This window comes from Odocoileus virginianus, chromosome 5 (assembly GCF_023699985.2).
Source record: "Odocoileus virginianus isolate 20LAN1187 ecotype Illinois chromosome 5, Ovbor_1.2, whole genome shotgun sequence".
Lineage (NCBI taxonomy): Eukaryota > Metazoa > Chordata > Mammalia > Artiodactyla > Cervidae > Odocoileus > Odocoileus virginianus.
Window position 1 is genome coordinate 40,814,361 of NC_069678.1, and position 21,959 is coordinate 40,836,319.

General features: G+C 36.0%; 1 protein-coding gene across 1 annotated transcript in view; it reads left to right on the forward strand.

Moving 5' to 3' along the window:
• COL24A1 (collagen type XXIV alpha 1 chain) overlaps positions 1-21,959 on the forward strand; it is a 350,400-nt gene that overhangs the window by 96,273 nt on the left and 232,168 nt on the right. Inside the window, exons 12-17 of the mRNA XM_070467179.1 lie at positions 11,382-11,435; positions 13,458-13,502; positions 19,156-19,209; positions 19,286-19,330; positions 19,574-19,627; positions 19,884-19,937. Coding sequence (XP_070323280.1) covers positions 11,382-11,435; positions 13,458-13,502; positions 19,156-19,209; positions 19,286-19,330; positions 19,574-19,627; positions 19,884-19,937 — 306 coding nt within the window. The remainder of the gene's footprint in view (positions 1-11,381; positions 11,436-13,457; positions 13,503-19,155; positions 19,210-19,285; positions 19,331-19,573; positions 19,628-19,883; positions 19,938-21,959) is intronic.

Consider the following 21,959-nt stretch of genomic DNA (forward strand, 5'->3'; position numbering starts at 1 on the left):
TGTTCTTGCCTGGAGAATCACAGGGACGGGGGAGCCTGGTGGGCTGCCATCTATGGGGTTGCACAGAGTCGGACACGACTGAAGCGACTTAGCAGCAGCAGCAGTGATCAGAATTATTTTTAAAGACCTCATGTAATCATTTACATATTAGTCAACATTTGTGTACTCATGCTTTTGGATATTGAGGTAATATAGTTCTTATATCTTCCTTTTCTTCCCTGCTGCACTCTCTATAGTGTCACAATTGGATCAAAATCCTTATTGTCAGTTAATATTAGAGATCTTAAAAACAAGATGATAGACAGTCTTTATTAGCTGGGACTCTTAAACGTGATAGAGCTACTGTTCTGTTTTACATGTCTTACTGTATTTATTTGAGAAGCTTCTTGGAGCATATCATATGAACCAAATTATTTAAAAGCATAACACCACCCACTGACATAATAGAAAAGGAGAATGCTGTTTAAAAAAATGAGCAATACAGGGAAAGAGGATTTATGTATATGTGTTAAACTTCTTATTTTATTGTTCTTGTTCAGTCACTAAGTTCTGTCCAACTCTTTGTGACCCCATGGACTACAGCAAGCCAGGCTCTCCTGCCCTTATCTCCTGAAGTTTGCTCAAATTCATGTCCACTGAGTTGGTGATGCTATCTGACCGTCTCATCTTCTGCTGCCCCCTTCTCCTTTTGCCTTCAATCTTTACTAGCATTAGGGTCTTTTCCAGTAAGTCAGCTCTTGGCATTAAGTGGCTAAAGTATTGGGGCATCAGCATCAGTCCTTCCAATAATATTGAGGACTGGTTTTCTTTAGGATAGACTGGTTGGATCTCCTTGAAGTCCAAGGGACTCTTCTCCAATACCATAGTTCAAAAGCATCAATTTCTCAGCACTCTGCTTTCTTTATAAGTCCAACTCTCAGATCCATACATGACTACTAGAAAAACCATAGTTTTGACTATATGGACCTTTGTTGGCAAAGGTCTCTGCTGTTTAATATGCTGTCTAGTTTTGTCATAGCTTTTCTCCCAAGAAGCACGTGTCTTTTAATTTCATAGCTTCAGTAACTGTCCACAGTGATTTTGGAGTGCGAGAAAATAAGATCTGTCACTGCTTCTACTTTTTCCCTTCTATTTGCCATGAAATGATGGGACTGGATTTTATATGTGTTACTAATTCCAAGTAGCTCTCTTTTTAATGCAAAGTTTCCAAACTTCATTCTGTAGTGCCACAGTTAGGGAATTCTACAGCTCTATTAAAAAAAAAAAACCATATTTTGCAGGGCTCACAGATTGATTCAATCAGTAGTCTCTTACAGTAAGCTGAAGCAAATTTATATAGCTCCATGACCTAAAATATCTGTGCCCAAACTGTCTTTTCCAGGATTGAACATAACATATTGGAGATTGGGTTGGCTTTCAACAATACCTAGAAAATCATTGTCAAAATATAGAGGTTTTTTCCTAAGGACTTTTTCAGATCTGATAATGATAGATTATAAATAATCAAATCATATTATAATTGAAGTTTGATTAAAAGCAAAAGAGTAGTCAGTTTTCTTCCTATGAACATCAAAGTATCACAGCCTAGAATAGTGGGCAAAATAACACCCTTAGGCACTGGGACTTCAGAGATGTTTACTTTTCTAAGTATAGAAAGTAGTGTCTCCTCTTCTTTTCTCAGACATCTTTCTGCTAGAAGAATCTATTTTAAGTAAACTATATTTTGGCTTCTAACTCCAGTGTTAGAATTTCAGAATATAAAATCCTCTGTTAGACATCTGTTATTAGTTCTTTCTTTAGCCCCAAACAATCTTAAATATGTACTGCAAAGCCATGTTTCAAATATGTACATTTTATGGAGAATTTGGAGTCAGTGTTTTCTTTGTCCCAGGAAAAGTTTGAGTTAAATTTATATATAGAGAAAGAACTAATATTGCTTGGGCACTACAAAAAATTGTCACTAATTTTTTAGTGATTCTGCCTCTTTCAGGAAAAAATGTGTTTTTGGATTCTTCTTTACTGGGATAGGCTGTAGTAAGTAGGTTTGGCTAACTATAGCTTGACAAGAGGGCTTCCCATGTGGCTCGGTGTTCAAAGAATCTGCCTGCCAATGCACGAGATGCCAGAAACATGAATTCAATCCCTGGGTTGGGAAGATCCCCTGGAGAAGGGAATGGCTACCCACTCCAGTATTCTTGCCTGAGAATCCCAGGGACAGAGGAGCCTGGCAGGCTATAGGGTCACAGTCCATGGGTTTGCAAAGAGTTGGGTATGACTTAGTGGTGGAGCTTGAGCTTGACAAGAAGAGCTCAGGAGCTTGAATTAAACCTACCTTCAAGGTCAGGTCAGTTACTGACTAAGAAGAGAGATGCCCACTGAACACAATTGGTAAATTTGAGGACGTCCAGACAGAGCATGATTTCATGGGGGTATGACACCAACAAGTGGGAATTCAGGCAGGCATTTATTTTCAGGGTGGATAACTTCAGGGAGAACTCAAGAGAGCCTTGTAGGTTATCAAAATGAAGAATGTGAAAATGTGAGTGCAAATATGGAAGTGAGATTTGGCTTGGGTTCATGGTCTGTATTCTCCTTGTGGGAAAATTAAAGAATAAGGTTGGCCTTTATGATTGAGGGATATTGTTATGCATCAGAAATGGTTCTTGAATACAAGAATAGGCAGATTCTTGTTCCTAGAACTAGAGTACAAGTGGTAACCAGTCTTTAACAACAATACAGGAACTTCAGTCTGAGAACTGAGGCCCAGATCATAGCTAGTTTAATAATAAAACCTGACTTAATGCTAAATCTCCAAGAATTTGGCTAAAACCCCTTAAATTCTTACCTAAGTTTACAATTAGTCTCAATTGTTAGGGAATGGTTTATCATTGAAATGTGGATCAAATTGTCTTACCTATGAGGAAAAGAAAGAGGCAAAGACTAAATTATCGCCAAGTACTTTATACTCTAACTTTCCTTACAGTAATAGTGTTTGCCCTTAAAGGACTTTAAACTATCAGGATTTCCTGGTAATATGTATTCATGTGTAGAATGTATAAACTTGACCTGTAGGTTTTATTTTAGCATATTTAATCCTAGACAGTTTAGTGCAGTCTTCTGTTTTTATTTCTTCATCTTGGAAAAAGTTGAATTTCTGTTTTTATTGTTAGTGCCTGTTTTATCAGTAATACCTGTTTAGTGTATGTATCTTTTATGATAACTTTTATTTATCTCTACTTTAAGTTGAACTTTTTTCTAAACATTTGTTCTTTAGAAAGAGTAAAATGTGTTCACAGTTCATTGTAGTCTTTAATAGAAGAAGTTTGCAATGGTTTTATTTTTTTGATTCCATAGTCATCAATATTTTTATGGTTTAGTTCTAATCTTTCTCTAGTTGTTTTATATTCAGTATTTTTTTAATGTCTTTGTAGAACTAGGAAAATAACTCTCTTACTAAATTCCAAAAGCAGTAACTTTTCCACTGTTTCATGATACTTAGCTTATTACCAAGTATAATATCTATGTGTAATCTGTGGTGTTAACACCACATATGTATTCAGGCATACCAAGTCTAGAATACTTCTTTTGTTCTTAATATTTGATAACTACCATATTTGATAATAGTAACATCAGACCCAAGCAAGAGAGAAGCTTGATCTGGGTTCTGCATTTAAGAGGACCCTGCACTTCAAAAACAAATAAAATAAGTGTATTAAAAAACATACACACATGAGTTCCCCATCATTCAGGGTCCAGCCTTTAGCACTGGCATTGTATGACCTGTAATCCTAGACATCCATTTTTGTTGTTACGTATTAGGTACCTATTGCTTATTCCATGTTAGAGGGGTAAAAAACAATACATATATATTATTTCTCATGGTTTCTGTGGGTTAGGAATTTGGGAGTGGCTTATTTGGGTGGGTTTAGTTTAGGGTTTTATATGAGGTTATAGTCAACATTTGCTAGCTAGGTAATGCTCAAAATCCTTCAAGCTAGGCTTCAGCAGAACATGAACTGAGAAATTCCAAATGTATAAGCTGGTTTTAGAAAAGGCAGAGGAACCAGAGGTCAAATTACAAACATTTTGTTAGATTATAGAAAAGGCAAAGGAATTCCAGAAAACAGCTACTACTTCTGAAGCTCCAATAGTTTGGCCACCTGATGTGAAGAGCTGACTCACTGGAAAGGAGCCTGATGCTAGTAAATATTGAGGACAGGAGAAGGGGCGACAAGATGAGATGGTTAGATGGCATCACTGACTCAGTGGACATGAGTTTGAGCAAACTCTGGGAGATAGTGAAGCATAGGGAAGCCTGGCATCCTGCAATCCATGAGGCTGCAAAGAGTTGGACATGACTGAGCACTGAACAGCAAAGAGCCCCTCTAGTCACTGTTTTTTAAGCGAATAAGCACAGGGAGGCTAGGTCACTTGTTCAAGGTCACCCACAGCTATAGGGGAGTCAGAATTTGAACATACAGATCTGGCTCCACTGAACTGACTTGTGCGCTAAGCATGGATACAGTCCTACCTGATGGTCCAGCCGTCTGAAGGCTTGAGTGGGACTGGAGGGTCTTATTAAGGTGGCTCACTTACTGGCTGGTGGGAAGTCTCATTTCCTCCCCATGGGGAGCTCCACATGGCAACCTGAATGTCCTTTTTTTGGGTAAATGTTTATTTATTTATTTTTTTAATTTTTGGCTGTGCTGAGTCTTCCTTGTTGCACATGGGCTTCATCTAGTTGTGGTAAGTGGGAGTTACTCTTTCAGTGCAGTGTGTGAGCTTCTCATTGTGGTGTCTTCTCTTGTGGAACCCAGCCTCTAGGTTCATGAGCTTCAGTAGTTGCCACTCATGAGCTCTAGAGTGTGCCGGCTTCAGTAGCTGTGGCATGAGGGCTCAGTGCTTGTGGCTCTTGGGCTCTCGAGTGTGGGCCCAGTAGTTGTGAGGCATAGGCTCATTTGTCCCATGGCATGTGGAATATTCCTAGACCAGGGACCAAACCCATGTCCTCCGCACTGGCTGGCAGATTCTTATCCACTGCGCCAGCAGTGTAAGTCCTGTGTTTCTTTACAGCTCGGCTGTTAGCTTCCACCAGAGCAAGTGGTTAATGAGAACAAAATGAATGGGTAGTGCCTTTTGTGACATATCTTTGGAAGTCACATACTGTCATTTCTATATTCTGTTAGTCACATAGGCCAGTCAGAATTCAAAATGGGAGGGGATACACAAGGGCATTAATACCAGTGAAAACCCTGAGGATCCATCTCTGAGGCTGGCTACCAAGGTATTTTAATAATAATCAAGCCTCAGAGAAATTCTTCTCCACATATCTTGCCTATAACCTCACATCTGAATACCATAAAGTTTTGTAGATGGTACCACTGTCAAAATGAAACATGGAAACTGCTTGAGATTATGGTGAGGATTGAGCAGCCAGTAGAAGCACTGAGGTTGAGGAAAGATGAATTAATGTATCTAATTCTCCTTTCAGCATGAATGCAATAGGATCTTGTGTAATGAAGTACTGTTTCCTGGTGACGCAAACCTTCTATTTTCCTGCTTCTCTTTGCACTCTGATTTTTGGTTTCAGAGGTAGTAGAATTAGTACAGTGTTTGTAGTAGTTGCACCCAGAGACTGAGAAGCATTTTTTAGTACTAAACAATTCATATTACTCTTAAATTTGTATTTCATAGGTATAGACAGAAAATTCATGAAGCAGGATAAGAATTGTTTACATTGGCAACTAGATGCATAGGAAATGCTAGAATAATGAAAATTTCAAAATATACATATTAGAGTACATTAAAATTTTAAAGAAAATTTAAAATCTTAAATTTATTTAACCATTATTATTCATTATTTATAATTTGCAATAGAAAATAAAAATCTGTAGAAATTTTTCAAACAGATTATTTACTTACATTTTTAAGTAACTTGGAGCAAGTTTTGTGAATGGAAATGTAGTGCTCAAGTCACATTCTGCTTTAAAAAGTTGTAACAAATACAGATGACTTAAAAACAAAAATAAATAAATAAATAAATAAAATCTAGAAATAGTGCAAGTGGTCTTACATTGAGCATTACCACATAGTAAAATTTGCAATAGGACTGTATACTCTAAAATTTAGACTTAATTACCAATTTTGTATAAGTTTCCTATCTGTTCCTACGTAATAAATACCACAAATGTAACAGCTTAAAATAATACTCATTTATTATCTCACAATTTTCATGGGTCAACGGTCCAGATACTACTTAAGTAGGTCTTCTGCTGAGGGTCATGAAGCCGCAGTGTCAGCTCTGCATTATTTCTTGGAGTCTTGGCTGAGAAGAGTTCAATTCCAAGCTCACTCAGGTTGTGAGAAGAATTTTTTTCCTTGAGGTTGTAGAACTGAGGATCCTGGCTTTTTGCTTTTCTTTTTATTTGGGGAGGTGATATAGTCCACCTTCAGGTCCTGTAAATTGGCAGCAGTTCCTTGAGGTCATTCACAGTTCCCTGCCATGTAGGCATCTCCAGCACAGCTGCTTGTTTCATCAAGTTCACATGGGAAGATTCTAGCTCCAGACTGCTAAAGTAGACTTGTGTGTGGTATAGCATAATCACATCAGTGACATCCCATCATCTCTACTATATTCTAGTTGTTAGAAGAAGCAAATTATAGCCCCACCACACTCAAAGGAAGGGTTTGGACAAAGATGTGGACCCCGGGAGGTAGGAATCATGAGGAGTCACCTTAAAGTCTGTTCACTGCAGTGATCAAGCAGTGGAAATGAACAACTTGAAGAGATCAAGTGAAGTCCCTTATAAAATAAATCTTTACAAAATAAAATTGTGTAACTGATCAAAACAATAAAAATGTAAGAAAGAGAATTATGTTCATAGAAGCAACAGTGCGACTCTGGCATGCCCATTTAGAAGATGATAAGAAATTGCCATTTATGCTAAAATGCCATTAAGCCAACTTGCCATTTATGAAATTGGCAAGTTGAGCAAAAAGGACAAAAACTCAAGCTTTCCTATGGATGATAACCTGCAAATTGGCCATTACATCCTTTGGTAGGAAAACTCAATTTGATTAAATTAGTGGTTATAATTTTCCACAAAGTAAATATGAGAGAAAATTTATTATTTCATTTTGCAATGTATTTTTTCAAGGAGAAAAAGAAACTCTAGAAACTCCTTTGTATTCTAAGTTCAAAGGCAAAGTGTTATGTCACTATTGTTCCATATTTTACAATCAATCTTTCAGATCCTTTTTTTTTAACAATGGAGATAATATAGCTGCAAACAGGTTCATTTTATTAAAGGAACTCAGAGCTCTTCCTGCATTACAAAAGAAAAAAAAAAAACATACATGTAGTTGGCAGAATTGAAATAACAACTGAATAAAGCATGAACAAGCAGGGGCATATGCAACATTATAAAACACTGGCATGATTTTCTTCAAAAGAAAATATATGACCAATATAGCCAAATGATGCTTTTCTGTGACATTAACTGTACTATATTTCATAAAACAAAATGTCTAGATGTAATAGGAATTATTTCAAATATTGGTAATACAGTGGCCAATATATAAGATGGATAAAAACAATAAATTTTTTCTATCTAGAACAGAGAAATTAAAAATGAAATGGAATGCTTAAAGGGTAGCAAAGTGAGAGGAGAAATAATACATAAAATTTTTAAAAGTAGATGCAGTTTCAGTTCAACTAAATTGTTTCAGGGCAAAGTAACATTGGGCAGCTAATATTTATTATATATATTGTTGAACTACCAGAAGAATAGGAAGTTGAAATTCATAAGTACTTATTTTGTTGTTTTTATGTTGGTCGTAGGGAATACAGGCTTTGTGATAAGCGGAGAACTAGTCACAGGTCTCTCTCTTCTCCCCAGGGAGAAATCATTAGTTATGTGGGAGGCTGGACTGGAGAGCAGCATCTCCCACTGGATGAGGGTAGGGGACCAATGGGTTTCAAAGATCACATCTTCTAGGCATCCTGAATGAGTCCCCAAAAATGATTTTAGCAATCTAGCTTCTTGTTTAGACCAATTGCACTTAAAAGAAAAGTTATTAACATATAATTTACATATATTTGCCCCTTGAAAGTGTAGAATTCAGTGGTTTTTAGTATAGCCACAGATTTGTGCAGCCATCACACTGTCTAATTTTAGAACATTTTCATTATCTCAGAAAGAAACTATGTGATGTCACCCCCCAGTTCTTCACCACATCACAAGCTTTAGGCAATCACTAATCTACTTTCTATCTCTGTAGATTTACTTGTTCTGGACATTTCATATCAGTGGAATCATGCAGTGTGTCCCCTACTGTTTATTATTTCACTGAGTTTTCTGGAAAACTTACTTAGGATCTGTCTAAAAATATCAATCGTCTCTTATACTTCAGATTTTTTATTACAGTGTTTTAATTCTACTCTTTCCATTACCTGTATGTCATAAAAACTTTCAAATGCCCATAATAAATCATACTGAATGGAATGATGTATTGTAGATTTTTAAGTTTGTTGGCAACAGCATTTGACTTCTGAGGACAATGAAAGCAAATCCCTGTCTGAATTTCAACTGATTTTAAAGGGGGTATAGGTGCAATATGTTTGACTTCACAGATGATTTTTGCATTATCCTCTAATTACAAAATAAGAGAAACTGCTTCTAGTAAGAATTAACTGTGTCTTAGAAACATCATACCTTTTTTTCCCCCATTCTTAAAACATCTTTTAAGTTTAGTCCATTCATGTTTGTATTAGTGAAGCAGTGATTTCTGGCAGTTTGTTAAACAATATTTAATACTGGCTTGCCTAAGTAAAAGACTATAACAAATCAAATAATGTGCTTTTATTTTTGTTAATCTTACAAGTTTTTATAAATGAATGCTATCAAACTGTTGGAAATAAGTCTTACAAAGCATTTTGTAGTCTTTTTTAAAAAAATAATTTATTTTTGGTTGCACTAGGCCTTCGTTGCTATGAGAGGGCTTTTTCTGGTTGCGACGAGTGGGGGCTACTCTTTGATGCAGTGTGCAGGCTTCTCATTGTGGTGGCTTCTCTTGTTACAGAACACAGGGAACATGCGCGTGGGCTTCAGTAGTTACAGCACTCGGGTTCAGTAGTTGTGGCGCCAGTAGTTGCTCTGAGGCATGTAATCTTCCCAGACCAGGGCTTGAACAGGTGTCCTCTGTGTTGGTAGGCAGGTTCTTATCCACTGCACCACTGGTTGTTCTTGTTCAGTCACTCAGTTGTATCCCAACTTTGTGACCTCATGGACTGCAGCACACCAGGCCTCCCTGTCCTTCACCATCTCCTGGAACTTGCTCAAACTCTTGTCTACTGAGTCGGTGATCCAACCATCTCATCCTCTGTTGTCCCCTTCTGCTCCTGCCTTCAGTCCTTCCCAGCAACAGGGTCTTTTCTAATGAGTCAGCCCTTTGCATCAGGTGGCCAAAGTATTGGAGCTTCAGCTTTAGCATCAGTGCTTCCAATGAATATTCAGGACTGATTTCCTTTAGGATGGACTGGTTGGATCTCCTTGCAGCCCAAGGGACTCTCAAGAGTCTTCTCCAACACCACAGTTCAAAAGCATCAATTCTTCAGTGTTCAGCCTTCTTGATAGTCCAACTCTCACATCCATACATGACTACTGGAAAAACCATAGTTTTGACTGGACAAACCTTTGTCGGCAAAATAATGTCTCTGCTTTTTAATATGCTATCTAGGTGGGTCATAGCTTTTCTTCCAGGGAGCAAGCATCTTTTAATTTCATGACTGTAGTAACCATCTGCAGTGATTTTGGAGCTCCCCAAAATAAAGTCTCTCACTGTTTCCATTGTTTCCCCATCTATTTGCCATTAAGTGATGGGACGGGATGCCATGATTTTTGTTTTTTGAATGTTGAATTTTAAGCCAACTTTTTCTCTCCCCTCTTTCACCTTCTTCAAGAGGCTCTTTAGTTCTTCTTTGCTTTCTGCCATAAGGGTAGTGTCATATGCATATCAGGTTTTTAATATTTCTCCTGGCAATCTTGATTGCAGTTTGTGCTTCATCCAGCCCAGCATTTCGCATGATGTACTCTGCATATAAATAGGTAGGGTGACAATATACAGCCTTGACGTACTATTTTCCCAATTTGGAACCAGTCCATTGTTCCATGTCTGGTTCTAACTGTTGATTCTTGACCTGCATACAGATTTCTCAGGAGGCAGGTAAGGTGGTCTGGTATTCCCATCTCTTTAAGAATTTTCCACAGTTTATTGTGATCCACCCAGTCAAAGGCTTTGGCATAATCCCTAAATCAGAAGTAGATGTTTTCTGGAATTTTCTTGCCTTTTCTATAATCTACTGGATGTTGGCAATTTGATCTTTGGTTCATCTGTGTTTTCTAAATCCAGCTTGTAAATCTGTGCCACTGGAGAAGTCCCATAAAGTAGTCTTCTTACAAATGAGCTTTAAAGTTGATAAACTCAGTGCTAAATCACTGGTGAAATCTTGAATATGTAAAGTAAGAGTAACTAAATAATTGAGTTATTTTACAATAGAAGTTATAATTAGAAAGTATGTTAATTTACTGCCCTTAATAGTTTTACTCTATGGAATTCTCAGTAGGCATTTAAGAAGGCTATATTTCAGTGACATCCCATTTTGTATTTGTAATATTTATAGGCATTTTTCTTTTTCTTAAATGACGTTCTTACATATTGTATCATATCTTGAAGTGATGAGTTACAGTATTCATATAGACAGTAAAAAAGAGCTGACTCTGCAGTCAGACTGCATCCATTCAAATCTTGGTCCCACCCATCACTAGAAATTGCAAGTGACTTAACTCTTTTACACTGTAGTTTCCTCAGCTGCAAAGTGAGAATATTATACTCACTGATTTGACCTGCTGTGAAGATGGAATGAAGTAATGTATATGTAACAATGTGCGTAAAGCCTTTTGCACAAGATAAGTGTACTAAGTTTATGCTCATTGTTATTAGCCATTTCATTTTCTGTGCTGGGTATATACGAACAACCTGAAATAGTGGATGTAACTAATGAATTGGTCAGTTGGAAATCTTGATTGTATTTCCTCTAATGCAGTGATTCTTTATATAATGATGAACACATTTCTGTTTCCTCCAGCTTATCTTTCTGTATATATTTTGTGGCATGTAAAGTAATCTTTATAAAATATAGAAATTATGTACTTAAAAATCAGTGATGTTTTATGCAAAACAAATACACATTTTTGTTGCACTACAATTTATAGGTTAGGAAATAAGTACTTCCTATTACTAAGTTCCTTACCTGAAAACAAAGCAAAGATGAATTCCTTATTTGGGTTTTAACAGCATTTCTTTCTCTTTCCTTGGGTTAGGGTTTTCCAGGTGACTTTGGAGACAGAGGCCCTGCGGGTCCTGATGGCAGTCCTGTGAGTAAATAGTGAAGGTCCACCCTTGCATTCTAGCATCATTTGGATTCCATAGCAACCGTGCTTGTCATGCTCATTACCACATTCCTGACAAACACTCTTGACCAGACAATTGTGATACCACTGAGCACATTCCATTTTGTGATTTTACAAGAGAAGTAAAACAAAGTGTTATAAATTCTGTCTTGAGATGATCTTTACAATTCAGTATCTTGACTATGTTATACATTACTAAGTAAAATATTAGAAGTATACAATCACAATATTGACTTGTATATTCAGTGGGGGGGTGGGCGGACATGGGAAAGACGCCTTTCATATATATCAAGGTACTAACAAGCCTCATGTAAAAATTGTGCGTTTAGTGATTGCTCTTTTGGACTCAAACCTATTATTGACCTACCTTACTTTTGAGTAATTTATAAAGAAGTCTTTGAGGGGATCATTTAGATATCTGTATTCAGATCAGGGAGTTAAAATTCTAAAACTAACATATTATAAAAAATGATGGAATGCTGTTTTGCCTATATTAGGAATAATTCCTATATTTAGACATCTGTAAATAAAATAGTGTTTGAAAATAGTTTCCTTTTATTTCATTTTCTAAGGTATAAACTATATTAGCTTATGCATTGAATTTAGCAAAAGTTTTGTTATAAGGCTTAGAAGATAAAATAAGAGTAGGACTGATTTTGAAGCAAACTGTTAAAAAATTGAATCAGTCTAAAGTAAAATGTTTGTCATCTTTTTATTTCCCATGATTCTGAGCAGCTTCTCATTTCAGGCATAATAAAGTTAAGCATTATTTACATGTTTCTTTTATACCATTTATGTCTTTACACATTTAGTATGAAACCATCTTGTCAAGTATACATGAAATTTTTTAGAGTTGGGCTCCTAAAAAATATTAACATTTTACCCTTTGAAATCTGCTTTTTATACTTAAATTACACTGCTTGAAGAGCATTTTGAGTCATCTTTAAAATGCAAGAATTAACTGGATATTTTCAGTGTATTGGTTTATAATTCTTAAATTTTATACTACACCTCTGTTTCAAAACAGTTTAAATGCAGGAAAAAAGGGGAGGTTTATTCTTATACTTTGTACCATGTAAATGATATAACACTGATGTGGTATAGATTAGAAGTTATCACAAGGAATGTAATGATGAGGTCAAAAGACTCACAAAGGCTCCTCAAGAATCAACTGGAAAAATGATAGTTTAAAACCTCGTACAAATAATTTAACTATATTGGTAATTTCTTACATTTGTATAGTGCTTTATGGAAATTTTCAGAACCTTTTATATAACAGTTTTCATTGTGTTCTTTTACAAAATGAAAACAAATATTATATCTGTTTTATAAATGAGAAATTTAGAAAATTTAAATAAAGTTCTTCAAAAGAGCTGACAGTGTTTTAAGTCATCTGAAAATGTTCTTCTCACCTAACAAGTTGACCATCCTGTCTTTTCTCACTACATATAGGCTAATTAGGGCTTCCATGGCGGTTCAGTGGTAAAGAGTCCAACTGCAATGCAGGAGACATGGGTTTGATCACTGGGTCAGGAAGATCCCTTGGAATAGAAGTGGCAACTCAGTCCAATATTCTTGCCTGGGAAATTCTGTGGACAGAGAAGCTTGGTGGACTACAGTCCATGGGGTCACAGAAAGAGCCAGACACAACTTAGAGATTAAACAACAACAGTAGGCTAATATTATGTCTCTAATGCTGATTATTAATGAGACTTACTCACATAACAGACAGAGAAATCTATTATCCCAGGTGAGGTGGTAGTCCTGGCATCCAAAAGCATGGAGCCTGGGCTACTTTTATAGAACATTAGCTGCCACCAAAGAACTGCACTTCTTAGGATGCAAAAGAGTAGGGAAGTTGCCGAAGTTAGCTAGAAGAAGGTAAAATTTGGTATATTTTTTCCTAGAAATTTTTGTCTTCATCTTTAGAAAATACATTTAGTTTGAAATCAAATTTAACCAATTTTTCACATTTCTATTACATAGGGACTTATAGGTAGCATTGGTCCTCCGGGATTTCCTGGGCTTCGAGTAAGTATCAAATATCATCCTTCTTATAAAATTCTTTTGTGTGTGTTTATATATGTTCAATGTGTTTTACAAACTTTAGGATAAAGAAAATTTTAGTGTCATTGTTGAATATCAACATTACTCACACATGTTTTCCTGCCAGATATGCAAATTTGATCAGTAATATGAATCTAAAAATGAATTATATTTTATGATAAGTTAAAATAACAGATTTTAACAGGTTAATGTGCATTTGTCTGTTTCATTGAAGAATGCTTAATCAAGATTCAGTTTCTCCAGAAGTATGAGACCTAGAACAGCCACTTCTTTCCTTTGAGGTAGTCTTTCATACCATCTGGTCTGGAGAGACAGATAGGGCTAACAAAAGCACATGGTAACTGTAGGCTTTATGAGATAAAATTAAATAAATGATTAGGAAAATCATCCTGAACAAAAGGTAGGAGGCAGACTTCACCAGTACCATTGAACATTTTTATACCTCATTTATTTATTGTTCTTAAAATAGTAACTATTATTTGTTCACCTAATTAATTTTTATACAGTAAATTCAGCTCTTAAGTTTCACTAAAGTTTCTGATGTCATCAAACTACAGTTTAGTAAAAGCAGTTCTTTGAAGGCTAAAACAATCCAGTCCAGATACATGTCTTTCTGATACATTTTTGATTATTTATTTGACTAATCAAACTGTCATATGTATCTTCCTGGTATGTCTTCATAAATATAAATTTCTCTCATCCAAACTTCTGGTCCATGACAGGGATATAAGTTACAGATATGGTATATAAATTTAGAGCCACATGCTTTAACATTGAAAACTGAACTAAAAGCAAGAATGACATACTTTTATGAAATGTAAGGAGCCTAATGAAAATAGAATCTTAAAGGTAAGCCTATTTCTATTCACATAAAAGTAGGGTATGACCATAGCAGAGGTAAAATTTCCTTTAAAAATCAATTTAGAGCACACTCTAATATGTAAAGTAGGTAATTAAGACTCCAGAGTTTTATACCATAAGTTATAGCTACAGTATTTTTAGCTTGAACTTGAACACAGGTCTTCTGACTACAAATTTAAAGTTTTTCCCCCATCTTAACTGACCCACGGCAGAAGGTGGTGGCCTGGCCAAAGGAATACCTTTCAGAAGTTTAGCTATTGAAACTGTGGTAGAAATCAGCATAATAGGTTTTTAACTTTCCCATATGGGATGGCAGGAATATAGAATTGAGAACTAAAAAACTATCGTTAGTCTAAGACTTTCAGACTTTTCTATAATATTAATATAGTAATTGTAATAAAATTAGCAATAACAGCTAACTTTCATTTAGTATTTTCTATGTGCTAGTCACAAAGATTAGGTAATTTAATTCTCAGAACAGCCTAAGACCATTTAGCTTATAAGTGTTGAACTTGGATTTGGAGCCAGGTGATGTACATCCAGGGTTCGGAATTCTCCCCTTTGTGCTATACCATTTCCTTAAAACTTCTATAACCTTAAAATATGTATTGTATCTCTTAAGAGATTTCTTTAGATGTCCTGAGAAGCTCTATGTGAAGATAGAGCCCAAATGATCAATTTCTTTTCTCAGAATTTAGAATAGGGCTGTACCTGTAAGTGGTAGTCACTGGCCCTAGCAGTGGGGAGAGACGGGAAGCAGGGGAAGGCAGCTAGACTCCAGAGACACACTTTCTGCATTCTTAATCTGACCTATTAGCATTAAGGCTGGTTAGCTCCAAGGTTTCCATTATTATGTTTAAGACCCAGACCAATATTCTTAACATGGCCTACGATGTCTAGGCTTTTGGTTCCTCTCTGCATCTTGAGAATATACTCTGTGCATAAGCCAAGCTGTTCATTCTTCAGATGCCGCCTCCTCACTACATGGCCTTTGCACTTATTTGTCTGCCCGAAACACTTAAGCTCTACTTTTCTGCCCAATAGTTAGCTATTACTTATCTTTCAGTTCCAGGCCTTAGCACAGTGCCTGACACATAATAATACTCAATAAAAATACCTGGGTTTTCTGTCCTTTCTCTTCCTCCGTTCACCCTTTGGTAGGTGGGAAGAGATTCTATAGAAATGAAAATGGCTTTTGAAACTAACAGTCATTTTTGTAGTTCTGACAGAAATAGAGATGGTATTTTATACTTTCCAAAGTACTTTCTTTCACATGTATCTAATTTTTAAAATAGATAGAACAGGTATTATTGCTTCCTCCCTTGTACATTTATTACAATTTTAATCAAAATACTGGGAGCACCTACTGTGTATCAAATGCTGAACTAGATGCCAGGCCTAAGAAATACATATAAACAAATTAAGCTTCCTGTTTCCTCGCAATATTATAACCTAATATGGGCTCAAGTCAAGCCACTGAGAATGGAGCAATTTATCTTAGAAAATCAGAGTGGCTTCACCAAGGAGATGTCTTTTAAGTTGTTTTGTTGACTGTGTGTGAGTGGGGTGAGTTGGGGAAGCGGCTCTTGGGCAGAAGAAGGCTGTGTTCAGATGCACAGATGTGGGGGGAAATGGAATGTTTGGGAAATGACAAGAGGCAGAGTGGGCTTGCAGCCTGGGAAGTGTGGGGTGATGGGAGAGGAATGGAAGCAGGTGAGGTTTTGAAGACAATTAGGAACGATTATGTGAACTTTGGTGTTCCATAGTAAACAGGTTAATGTTTGCCTTGTACTGTTGCTTTTCATGTGTTCCCTTCCAGCAGGGCAGGTGTAGCTCCTGACAAGAGGTGATACTGCTTTCTTTAGATTATTTCCTCCATGCAGTTAATTGTCACTGTCATTTGCCTCCTCAATTAGTAACAGTGATTATTGCCTGGTAGTGTGGCTGGGTATGATTGAAAAACCCAATAATGGCATTCACAATCTTTTTGGTGATATGTTCACTCATGAACTATAATTGGCTAGTGGCTGCTATTTTGGTATGGAGAAGGCAATGGCACCCCACTCCAGTGCTCTTGCCTGGAAGATCCCACAGACGGGGGAGCCTGATGGGCCGCAGTCCATGGGGTCGCTAAGAGTCGGACACGACTGAGCGACTTCACTTTCACTTTTCACTTTCATGCGTTGGAGAAGGAAATGGCAACCCCCTCCAGTGTTCTTGCCTGGAGAATCCCAGGGACGGGGGAGCCTGGTGGGCTGGCGTCTATGGGGTCGCACGGAGTCGGACACGGCTGACATGACTTAGCAGCAGCTATTTTGGTCAGAACCTACCCTTGGGTCTCTCTATTTCTTTGATTGACTTTGACTCAATAGTTCTCTATTATTTGTCACTCTGTGGGAGGCTTTTTTGCTTCTATTGCTATATCCCAGACACCCTCTGCTAAGTCCCAGTGCATGAAATTACTTCTTCTGTCTGCTTCATCATCTTATGGGAATGAAGTATGGTAGGTAGGGAGTGTTGAAGGACCTTCAGGTTATCTTTATGGAACTGAAAACTGTTACTAATCTATCATGAATCAATTTCAGAGTATGTAGTTTTTTAGGAGTAGGATTTTCCATACAACCTGTGACATACCACAACATATTTGATGTTTCTTGGAAGTTTCTATACCCATATCATTTTGCTTTCAAATTCTTTATTTCACTTGGTCCTTTATAATGAATAAGTTTTTTGATACCTCCTGAAATTTACTATTTTGTGATTTTTCTTTCAGAGCTACTAAAAAGTAAAATAGAATATTGTGCATACAAGGGATATCCATCTGAAGATGCCAGACTATGCACAGTAGTATATTTACTGAAATAAGAATTAAGCATATTGTCTATAGAAAAACAACAGGACAATAAAGAAATATTTGTTTTTGATATTCCTTTCCATTTCTTACATGAATTAGTGCTGTGTGACTTCCAAACAGAGACATTTTGAATGACTATCAGAAGTTTTAAAGCTACGAACCTTGAGTAAACTAGCCACTGTAATTATAAGAATATTTCCCATCAATGGAATTTGTCAATGATGTATTGATGCTGTGTTTCCATTTGTTAAGTTGGAAAATATTATGCCTCTCACAGTCTCATATTTTTCAGCATTAAATATGTTGGGAATAATTTATCTTATGTTTCACAGACTATAGGACTCACCCCAAAGTAAAGATGTCATATTTTCCATTCTGAAATTTGTAGTATATAAATGTGGACTCTTAGAAATGTACTGAAATGTCAGCACTCTAGAAATCACTGTTTTAAATTTAAAGTTGATTTCTTCCTCCAGTATTCATTCCACACTTCATTTCAAAACTATTATGTGTCAATTATTATGTTGGGCTTGAGATATAAAAAAATGAATAAATCATGCTTCTACACTCACAGAATGCACAGACGAGGAAGACAGAAGGAAAACAAACAAAAAAGGAAACCAACTAAAAAAAAAGCAAAAACAGTGCAATATATTTCGTACTGCAGCAGAAGCACATTCCATTAGTGGAAGCTATGTTTTCAAAGGCTTGGAGGTGTGAGAAGAGAGAGTGTGTTCAGACTAGAAAACGGTTCATTGTCTAGAATGTTGGATTTAGAGGAGGGAGAAGGAAAAGGCAAGTAGGAACAAGTGGAAGAAGATGAGACAGAAAGTACTGATGGAAAACTGGTAGTAAGGGTCTGGGATACCGTCCTAAGAAATATGGATTATAACTAAACTGGGCAACATTTTCCACATCCTCACAAATACACCTTTAAAAGTTCCTAAACATTTGGGAAGCATAAAAGGGAGGTTGAAAGCAACTCTTTGAAGATAAAGGATGATGTGTTAGCCAAGCATAGGGAGGTAGCAAGAGAAAAGAAAAAAGACAAAGGCATTGTTGACACAAAAATTATCTCCAAACAATCAAAGAGATTTCCACTATTTTTTCAAGTTTTACTTTCAGAAACTTTTATAGTTGCTATTGTCCTTTAAGTTTTAAGATGACGTGTTGAAGTTTTTCTGGGTTTCTTGCTTGCAAGAGATTATAGTGGTAGTTAATGTTTTTGTGTAGTCTTGCATTGGAGAAGTTATATTGAAAAGCTTGATATTGGTGACTGTGTCTTTTTCATGTTTGTTTCCTGACACTACCATACAACAGTACTACAATGTTTGATACATATTCTGCTCAATAAATGTTAAATGATGAATGAATGAGAGCAACCCAGAAGAGTAGAGCCTTTTGTTCACTACTCAGTTCCCTGAACTTACGGTAAATTTTGTCTCTGCAAGTTGTAGATCATGAAGTCATTGGAATGCCTAGCACATAGTAACTTCCCAGTAAATATTTGCTGAATAAATTGGTGAAAGAAAAATCTAAGAAAATCAAATGAAATATTTTTTGAATACTTCCTGGGAACATGGCACTAAAATATTTCCCCTATCATCAAGATATCTCTTTGGGGAAATATTTCGAAATGAATCCTTTGGATAGTAAGTATAAGAACTCAAGGAAGAGAAGGATCCTAATAGATTAGATCAGTATGAGTAGGCTTAAGGAAGCAGAATAGACCTCACTAAAATTTGAATGATTGGTATGATTTACAATGTAAAGAGTAAAAGAAGTTGTTAGAGAACAAGGCATGTATGGGAAATTAGTAAGATGAATTATTTTAAGTTTACCATGCTCTCTTTTTAATCCTAGTGGTGCTCAAGGATACCTTTCTTTCTTATTGCTTTTCAGGGCAGTGTTGGTCCTGTGGGGCCAACTGGACCTTCTGGAATCCCTGGCCCCGTGGTATGTTTCTGTTTACATAATGGATATTTCACTTTGATTTCTCTATAATGTCACAAAGTGTCACTTTCTTTTTTAGGGTCTTTCGGGCAATAAGGGCCTACCTGGAATCAAAGGTGATAAGGTGATTTAAATATTTGCATTGTCATAGAGATAAATTTTTTTTATCACATTTACTTTTTTTTTTGAGTCAGCACCACTTACAAAATATTTTTATTAAAATACAGGATCCAATCTGTAATATCAGTTACATAGTTTTCTCAAAAGTAGGAGAAATAGAGAAATTATTCTTGTATGACTTGTATTTGCCTTCTGATTGCCACATTTGCATTGCTTAAGTGTCTTTGTGTGAAATTGTGCTCCCCAGGGTGAACAAGGCATTGCAGGAGAGCTAGGAGAAACAGGGTATACTGGAGACAAGGTACCATTAGTTTTACATAAATTTAAAAAAAAAAAAAAAGTGAAAATGTATGCATTCTTTAAACAGAAGGGAATACTCATTATTTCAAATCATGTATTTTTTTAGGATATAATATCAATATGATTCTGCATGTCTCGTTTGAAACATTTTCTCAATTTTTTTTTTAGAATAATTCCATGAATTTTAAAAATAATTTGCAAGTAGGGGCACCTCTGCCTCCCGTGGTGTAAAACTTCTCTCTTTACTGCTCTTTTAGGGTGCTGTGGGTTTTCCTGGACCACCAGGGATGAGAGGAAAGCCAGGACCTTCAGTAGGTTTGAACTTCTGCTTGTTCTTTCTGATTCATGGAGTGTGCACTATGACACGACTCTTGATACCTGTTGGTGTTCGTGGAATGTAAGAAGTAGGGTTTACGTCTACCAGTACGGGGTTTTCTCTCCAGTTTTAGAATACAGCTAATCCTTGAAGTTTTCAGTTTACAGTCCATAGATTATGGGGCCTCACTCTCCTCACCTCCTCCATCCCAGTCCAAAGCCAAGTTTCCATGAGCCTTAAAGATTTTGGTTAATCTATTATAGACAGAATTTAAACTAAGCAGTGGATTTTAAGCCAGAAAATATAAAGCAACCTTAAATAACACCATAATTTATTCAAACATCTGTTTCATTAAGGGAACATTCTGAAGAAAAGATAGCATGTCACACTCTCCTATGGACCCAAATATTCTAGTTCCTTGTCTTTTTTAAATCTTTGTGCATCAATTAATTGAAATAAAAGGATACTGTGTATTGTAGTTAACTTGAAGCCCAGTAAACTATAAAACTAAAGTTACTGAATAGTTAAAAACATTTAAATAGAGCGGTTAAAACTTGAGTTAATGATACATATCTACATATTAAAAATCATAGTAATGATTATACCTAAAATTTTCTGAGTGTTCATAAAATGCCAGGCAGTATTCTAAATCCTATACTTCTAATTTAATCCTTAAAACAGTCATATGAAGTTGGTACCATTATTATTCCTATTTTACCTATGAGGAAAAGTGAGACAGAGAGTTAAATAACTTGCCCAAGGTCCCATAGTTAGTTGGTAATCACCCAAGAACACCTTGGTGACCACAGATGTCAGAGTCCATGCGCTTAGTCACTGTGCCATAGTGTTTTATGCTTCAATGTTTTAAGATTGTTTTAGGGTTTCAATGTTGATTACAACTCTTTGACTGTGATTGTAGATCCAAAATGAAGTGAAAGTCGTTCATTCATGTCCGACTCTTTGTGACCCCATAGACAATACAGTCCATGGAATTCTCCAGATACAAAAATTAGATATAAAATTATAATTTATTAATCGAACATTATAAAAGAGTGTTGTTTTCCTGAGCAATTTCAGCATGTTTCCCTAACTCCACCCTCTCATCTTTAGATTGTTTATTTTTGTATCAAAGTAAGCAGCATTAACCGAGAAGGCAGTGGCAACCCACTCCAGTACTCTTGCCTGGAATATCCCATGGACGGAGGAGTCTGGTAGGCTGCAGTCCATGGGGTCGCTAATGATGAGAGTGAGGTTTTTACTTGTTCATATTATACATTTCTGTACTACTCTAATAAAAAATGTTAATATCAGCAGGGATTACTTTGGTCAGAGACAGCTGACTATTTTTCGTTTTATCAAATCTTGAAAAATATGTACTTTGGACTAAAGATAAGATAAGAGACTTAGGAATTATTATTTGTGAGACCACCTTGACTTTAGACTCTCACTTTATCAGTTTGTTTGTATCTTAGTATTATTTTAAAAATTGTAGATGTTTGACTTAGAAACCTTTCCTAGTTATGGAAAGAGACACTTGTTTAATGAAAAATTTCTTACAAAAATAAGCAACTATATTAAAAATAAATTGTACAAGTTAGTGTCTATCTAAACTATTTGCTCCCTATCATGCAACGAATGCCAAAGTCATATGAATGTCTTTATTCTTTTATGTCTCCTACCTTTGGTTTTTTGGTTTTCTGTCATCTACAATGTTAGTGTCACTGATACTGTTTTCAAATGGATCTAAGTTGTAACATGAAAGAATGTTTTCAAGATAAAAGAATGTTCTGATCTAGAAGTTTTTTAACATTCTGAAATAGGAAAACTTTTACCCTGCAAGTATTTAAAAACTAGAGAAAACTACCTATCTTAAGTTAAGAAATATTGTTTTTTTAAAGAGAAAAAACAAAGTCAATTATGTCCTTTTCATTTTTTAGCTAGAAGTTGCCACCATTTATAGAAGTTTACCTAATCATTATTCAGTTCTTTACATTTTTATAAAGGTAAATTGACATTC